This window comes from Penaeus vannamei, chromosome 20 (assembly GCF_042767895.1).
Source record: "Penaeus vannamei isolate JL-2024 chromosome 20, ASM4276789v1, whole genome shotgun sequence".
Lineage (NCBI taxonomy): Eukaryota > Metazoa > Arthropoda > Malacostraca > Decapoda > Penaeidae > Penaeus > Penaeus vannamei.
This window is the reverse complement of record NC_091568.1, coordinates 19,308,019-19,315,518: the sequence shown is the minus strand read 5'-3', so window position 1 is coordinate 19,315,518 and position 7,500 is coordinate 19,308,019. Positions and strand designations below refer to the sequence as shown.

At 44.8% G+C, this 7,500-nt stretch overlaps 1 protein-coding gene across 1 annotated transcript in view; it reads right to left on the bottom strand.

The window, feature by feature from the left end:
- LOC113829812 (trichohyalin) overlaps positions 1-7,500 on the bottom strand; it is a 77,391-nt gene that overhangs the window by 1,535 nt on the left and 68,356 nt on the right. The window contains exons 16-29 of the mRNA XM_070134547.1: positions 7,403-7,500; positions 7,138-7,296; positions 6,813-7,013; positions 6,508-6,687; positions 6,221-6,370; positions 5,946-6,081; positions 5,483-5,841; positions 5,221-5,331; positions 4,962-5,089; positions 4,597-4,771; positions 2,155-2,607; positions 1,619-1,684; positions 456-659; positions 1-332 (exon numbers count right to left, since the gene is read on the bottom strand). The exon at positions 1-332 is cut by the window's left edge and continues 1,535 nt beyond it; the exon at positions 7,403-7,500 is cut by the window's right edge and continues 25 nt beyond it. Coding sequence (XP_069990648.1) covers positions 102-332; positions 456-659; positions 1,619-1,684; positions 2,155-2,607; positions 4,597-4,771; positions 4,962-5,089; positions 5,221-5,331; positions 5,483-5,841; positions 5,946-6,081; positions 6,221-6,370; positions 6,508-6,687; positions 6,813-7,013; positions 7,138-7,296; positions 7,403-7,500 — 2,651 coding nt within the window. The 3' untranslated portion in view covers positions 1-101. The remainder of the gene's footprint in view (positions 333-455; positions 660-1,618; positions 1,685-2,154; positions 2,608-4,596; positions 4,772-4,961; positions 5,090-5,220; positions 5,332-5,482; positions 5,842-5,945; positions 6,082-6,220; positions 6,371-6,507; positions 6,688-6,812; positions 7,014-7,137; positions 7,297-7,402) is intronic.

Genomic DNA, 7,500 nt, shown 5'->3' with positions numbered 1-7,500 from the left:
CCAGCAAAGAAAGGTCATGGACGGCTGGCTGACTGGGTCACTGGATGGCTCCAGGCGAGCCCCGGGCTGGTCCCCTCAGGACGTCGGCCCGACTGCTCAGGTCAGAGGCAAGTCGGGACGCATCTCTGTAGCGTCGGGCGCGGGGGGGCGCTTCTCCCGGGGTAGACCCTCGATCGGTCCTGGGTGACGATGACGGGCGTCGAGCAGCGCCCGTCGTGAGCGACCGTGACTAAACCTATGGTGAAGGCGCCGGCGAGGGGCAGCCCCGTCACCAAGGCTTTTGTGCGGTGAGGGGACCTGACATGCTGTACAACCCGTCCTCCCACAAGGACCTGCCAATAAAATACAGTATGAAATACCAGGATTGTTAGTCTTAATTAATACATTTTTTTTTGGAATGCTGGATGTTGGACTTGAAATAAGGCTTGGGAACGGAATATGTAAAATTCCATTACCTGGAACCCAGCGACACAATCATGGTCCAAGGGCGCCCACGCGATGACAACACCGTCAACGCCGACTCGCCGCGTGATGTGCAGGTTCTGCGGGCGCGGGACGCACGTGGCCTCCACGTCTGACGGCGTTGAGATGGGGGACCGCTCCCGCCACTCTGGGGCTGATGAGCAGTCTACCGCTGCGTCCAACGGGGCCACGCCAGTCTAAAAGCATAGAAGCCAATGTTAGAGTTGGCATTCAGTAATGATGAGCAGTCGAGACTACTTAAAGCAGCTAAAACTGGTTAAATCACATTTATATAAAGCTCGGACAAAACATGCCTTCAAAAATTTCACAGATTTAACTTAGATAGTGAATCCCATATTTTAGGTGATGAAAATTACTAATCAAAAATCGTTTCAGATCACAAAGCAACAAACGAAGCATACGTTGTCACATGTCAACTCCGGTAGTTTATAGCATATTATTCGCTTAATCTGACAAATTCGTTTACATCACATATACATCTCGGTATTAATGCCACTTTAATTTAGCGACAGGTTATAAAATCTTAGCCGCATCAAACGTTTAGCAAGGCCCTGCTTCACAGCATCAAAATATGAATGAGACGTTTACTTACAAATGCAACAAAGCCTAAACTTTTCTCTTGAAAAATACTTACCTGTATGAAATCTACCTCATGTAGATAGGCTAGTTTGGACACCTACTACGGCGTTAGCGAATACTATATCATAAGCTGCAGTTTGACTGGTGACATAAATCAACATATGTACCTTCATAGTCAAGTGCAACTTTTATCATTTCAGTGATTTTAAAGTGATTGTATTATTTGTGTATTCCTTATTATAAAAGGGCAGCTAAACGAACAGTATTAATTGTCAAGAATTTAAACAAGGCATGGATGAAAATAACTCCATAATGCAAGATCTATATGCTGAATTTTCAGAAGATGAAAATTAATCAAAGAATGTGTAAATCAAAATATCAATTTAACCTTTTTATTCTAATACTGCTAACTGGCTCATTGTGTATAGTCAATGCTAGGCTAATTTTTAACAGCCAAGCCTGTTAACACTTCTGATCATGGAAACGTAAATCTGTAAATGGCAGTGGCCACCAATGCCAAGATGGCTCCATCAGCATAAAAATCGGGACATCTTACCACCATCCGCTTGACCTTCCGCGCGTCGGAGAGAAACCTTCCCGGCCGCTCTCGTCTGGTCGAGTCCTAAAAGCAAGCAAGAAATCGTCACATGCCAAAAATCTGCACTCACGAAGGTCTGAGTGGTGGGGCATTCCACTCACTCTGCCAGTTGGGAGTTTAAGGATTACTGAAGATTCCTTTGAAATATTTAATGGCTTTTCCTTAACCAGTAAGAGGTTAAACAGAAAAAATGAGAAAAAATGTATTAGAGTCTAAGTTGTAAACAGAAAGCATCATTAACATGACAAAGAAATCTTTTCTATAAATTTTCGTGTGGTTTACTTGTCTTGAAGTACTTCCACTTTTCCTTAAGCGATTACAAGTACTTAAAAGATTGCTGGGAAATAGCAACTGCAAAATGTTTCTTACTTAGCAGTACACTAGAAAAAAAGAAGAGATACATACTCTATATAAATTACAGCAGGGAATATAAAAAGCACTAGCAATATTACTGCTCAAGATGAGATAAGGAGAAAAAGTAAAGATTGGTCAACCTTTCTGCCCGTGGGTTTTGCTGGAGTAGAGGTCGCCAAGGGCTTCAACATAGGTGGAGGTTTTGCTGGAGTTTGCTTGAACTCCCGCCTAGGTTCTGGCGTAGGTTCTGCAATTCTCGTGTGCACTGACACAGGTCTGCTCGCAGGGGCAGGGCTCGGTGCAGGCTTTACAAATTGCACCGGCTCTGCCTCTGGTTTTACGGACTGTTCAGGCACAACATCGGGCTTAACCATACGCACTGGCTTAGATGCGGGTTTTGCACTGGGCACAGAAGAGGGCATGTATCGTGGTATGCGAGACTTTCTACGTTGAGCCAATGAAGAAGAGCCGTGGCAGGTCACGTGACCACTGAGCTCTGTCGCAGAGAGAGCTAAAGAGACATCAGACTGCAGGGTCACGTGACTAGATGGCTCCGTCCCGTTCGAGATGGCGGACTGAGACAAATAAGCCATCTGGAGAATGGAGAGAAAGCAATGTAAAAAAGTTTAGGGGAAAATTCCTTTCAGTGTGCCATGGTCTCTTCAAACCATCCATTAGTTTAAGTCGAAATACAAAGTTTGAAGCAATAGAATACAGCTTAAATGTCATATGGCCTTGTACAAGGAAAATGGAGCGTTGAATGATCTTGGCCAAAGACGTGGGCATGGCATAATGAAAGGCAAATTGTAATCATATTTGAATGATGAATACAACAAATGCAACAGAAACTACAGATACATTATTCACCATATATCCCAAATTTATGCCATTACAAAAGAAAGATTCACATGCAATAGAAACATCAACAAAAAAGCTACATGATGAGAGCAGTATTAATGCTACAGCAGCATCGCAATGCATACAATTAGGATTCATTGCACACACCATCATTACACAACACACCAACACCAAAAATGAGTCTACAAAGGCTTCACCAAACTATTAATGCATCACTCAAAACCGATCCCGTAGTGGAAAAAACTGTAACCCTCCGTTAACAAACTTCACTACAAGAATTACTCAGAAAGGATCCAAAGTTACTACTTTACAGACAGTTAGTGGAAGATCGTTACGACAGAATCTCAAGTCCGTAAACAATAAAACGAAGACACACAGGCCAAGTCTCTAGCGGCCAAAACTGGAAACGCTCGACGATTATGCACAAAGATCCTTAGAGTGAATCTTACTCCGTGTCTCTCTTTTGTTATTTTGATCTCCTGTTTATAGGCTTAAAAGTTGTTAAAATTCTAAAGTAACCTACACTACTTTCTGACACTCCACACACTATTTGGGTGATCCCTAATACCTTCCTAAAGCTACCATGTTTCTTCATTTTTCGTTTTTATCAGTTATTAACAAGACGCTACTCATTCTGATCACATTGTGAATGCATCTGAGCATCTAGGACAGTCGCAAATCTAACAGCTCATGGCACAAGACCGATTCACATGGGAGCTTTGAGAGAGAGTACGTTCACCTCCTATTGTTCTGAACGCCGTAACAAATTTAACCTTCTCTTAGGAGAGGCAATAGGCTCTATCCTGTCTCACGCTCACGCCGAATTCCATTGCTTTAGATTTTCAAGTCCTGAAAGTAAAGAGAGTTTCTAAAGCTCTTCAACCAAATAAGATAAAAAAAGGGTTCCCTGTCATCTTTAGCTTATGCATTTAGTTTAATAGTATTATCATATTAGTTCACACTCCACACACAAAGATGGCTCATATCTTGGTAAATTTGTGCGTCGTTGATAGTAAGGTTTATCTTCAAGCTTCTATAGTGCTTAAACTTATTTGCTGAATTAGCTCCTGTGTTAAACGCCATGCACCATCAAGGGGAACACGCAAACCGAGTCAGGACCTTGATATCCTCTTATGGGGTTAGTTTGTCACATCACCACTGCCTCCTGCGCTTTAGACTGGCATTCAGGGAAGACCTTTATGCACCAGGCAAGTTAATCTTCGGTGAACTAGCATCTAAAGCACTAGAATGCTTTTGAGGTTAGTGAGAAGCATCTTTGTCTCCCTCATGACTTACATTACTAGTGGAGGAATGTTGGTTTTTGCTGAAGAATTTAGGAGATTCCATTACCATTGTTACAAATGTTTATCTTTACCTATGTTATATTGTTATAGTTTATATCTACAGGAAACTTGTTAATGAAATATTCTGAGATTGTGTTAATCAGTCGCATTTGTTAATTCATTGCATTTTCTGAAATTTAGTTCTAGTACTGCAGGCCAAACTTTAGATGAATTGCATTACATAAGACATTATAATCGATAACCCTATTCTATATTTCATATTTTTTTCTTTTTACAAATATATATGCAGATAAAAATACAATATTTTTTTCCTTACAAACCTACTTTTGTCAATATATTTCCAAATGAACCTTTGCTAAGCCTAGCGACTCTCCGAAATCTCCACCCGGCCTCTGAGCCCTCCTTCCGCCGGAACCTTACCTCATTGGGTTGACTGAGGAAGGAGCAGACAGCATCAACATCGAAGTCCGGCACAGAGGGCATCGGGCTGGTGGTGGGCGGGTGACCCTGTGTGCCCTCGGCTGGTGACTCCCCACATGGGTCACCCTCTCCTAGGCGACGCAGCTGGTTGATGACTACACTCATATTGCCTGATCTGTAACAATCATGTCAGGGTGTTCAAAGTGTTTATTATCTTCATGTAAACTAAAGGGCATTCATAAAATCAAATGGAAATTCAGATAACATGAGTGTTATACTCTAATATATCATATCCATTTATCTACCTGCTCACGCCGGATAGGGATTGCATCAATAAAAGCGAATAACGGCAAGGGCAGCCATACCTGAGGATGGCTCGGATCTGAGAAGCGAGAGTGGAGATTATGCTGTCCTTGAGTGTTCCTCTGGCAGCCAGGTTCTCGGCCTCCTTTGTCAGCTGCTCCATTCGCTGCGTTAACTCTTCTAGGTCAACCTGCAAAAACGTTACACATAGTCTTAAGTTTCTTTTAGTAAAGATAGACATGAAGTACACACATGCAAATGCAAACACACATATATTCCAATAATATGAACATGGCAAGGTGTTGCACAGAATGTTCGTGCCTTGTGCTTCGCTTCTAAGGACATCCTCGCACGCTCGTAGTCCTCCACGGTTTGCATGAGCTGCTGACGGAGACTAGCCAGCGTACTGTTCAGATGCTCCACCTCTTCACCCTGCCAGGAAATCATAATCTGATTATGCATATTCATGTAAATTACTAAATTGTACTAATGAAATAGCAATAAAAAGTTTCGATACCTTTCCATCTCACGTGTTTGTTACGAGATGACATGACAGACACGAATAAAGGACGTGCGTGCAGACCTTGAGTGTGAGGGCAGCATCCCGCGACTGCAGCTGTTGGTTGAGCTCGCTGGCTTCGTTGTCAGCCAGACGGAGTTCCTCCTCCTTCCGTCCTATCGCCTCCTCCAGTTCCCGAACCTTCTCCTCCAACTCCTCCAGGATTGTGGAAGAGCCCTGAGGGCGCACGAGCCTTCTGCTGCTGCGCTCCTCCAACCGCCTTCTGCTCCTCCGGCGTTTGGTTCTTTGGAAGCTCGCGCCAGAGTCGCAGTTGGTGGCGTCCCCGCTCGAGTGTTCCCGAAGCCCCTCCCCGGCGGGGGTGGGAGGGGGGGTCGTAGTGGCTTCGCCGGCCAAGTTTTCTGCTGTGTCTGTGATGAATGTTTCTGGAAAGAAGGTCAGCGGTTAGCGCAAACTGCAATGCTGCTAAGCCTTGTAAGCTCATTTGGGTAACTGAGGTGGTCTCAATTTTCCAAGCCGATCTACTCACCTCCCTCATCACTATCCAAGGTTACGTCCGTGTCGGAGTTACTGGCCCTGCCCTCGAGCAGCTCTGCCAGGGTGCCGAGCTGAGCGGTCACCTCGGCCAACGTGCTCTTCTGGGTCTCGCTACAGGACTCGCAGCTCTGAGGATAAAACGGATAGAACCGTTGATTATGCGTGAATCAATCACATGTTTGAAAATGCCATGTTGCCAGGAAAACACAGCCGAGATAAAACAATACTGTTCTGCAGATCAGTGTGTTATAAGGCTGAGAAACTAACCTTGAGGGCAGTTATTAGGGAAGTAATGGTAGCATAAAGCGGAGCTATGGGTGAGGCAGCCAGGACGTCCAGCTCACTAGCGGCATGTTCATGGCTCAGCTGTTCGAGCTGACCCTGTAGCTCCTTAACATGGCTTTCCCCAGCGGATACCTGGAAAGACCACCATAATACTCTCAACCGGTCTAAAACATAAATATCCCAGAGCAGCAATGGACACAAGCTCTCACACACATACAATAGCAACGCCCCAGCAAAGCTGGCACCTTATGTCCCGCAGGGGAGCTCACCTGGAGGTTGAGAGTAAGAAGATCCTGCTCGTGACGACGGCACTGTTCCTCCAACTCTTTCGCTAAATGCTCGCTCTGCGCCTCTGCTGCCAGCACCCGGTCACGCAGCTCACAGTTAAGTCTCTCGAGTTCATTAAGCTGTGAGTTCCCTAATTTAAGCTGATTACGAAGTTTTGTAACCTGAGAGCGGGGGAAACGAACGACTTAATTGTCTTGTATTCAAGGCATATTCTTCGAACTCCAGATTTAATTCTAACATCGTTAGTGGATTTATCTAATAAATAAATTCTGCAAAAAATATCTACCTCAGAACGGTGCTGAGTCTCTTGACTATTCGTCTCGGATGATGACTCTCTCAGTTGCCGTTCCGTCTCAGCAAGTCGGGCTTTTAACTCCTCCAATTGCTTCTTGTAAGATACCTCGCATTCTCTAGCACCATGTTCCTTAGACGCCGCAGACTCTAGCTGGGCCTTGTATGACTGTACCTCCTCTTGAAGGGATGAAACCTGGCGGTGGAATTAACAGAATGAGAATGGCGGCCATGAGATGAACAACTGTTAGCCGACATTGGCTAGAGCTGCACAGACAACGCTTTGTATTAAGACAGACCACCGGGGCAGCCCTACACACCTGATCTCTGAGCTTTTTCTCTCTTTGAGCTAGTATGAGGTCGGCCTGCTGGAGGGTCTCGCGAAGCATGTTCTCGGTCATCTCCAGCTCCTCAACTCGGCCTCGAAGGTAGCTCTCGTTCTGCTGCACCTCGCTCATCTTGCGGGCGGAGTCTTTGGCCTGGAAGTGCACAGAATGGGGCTCAGCATTAAATAACTCATTTAACTAATTTTCCTTGTTATACTTTCCTGTAACAGTTTAAGTTGCATGTCAGTATAGCACTTACCTGGTTGATCTCTGCGGAAAGAGCGTTATTTTCAGTTTCTAGCGTCATGAGACGGTGTACTAGCTCTTCTTGGTCACGTAGTTCCGCTCTCAAAGACT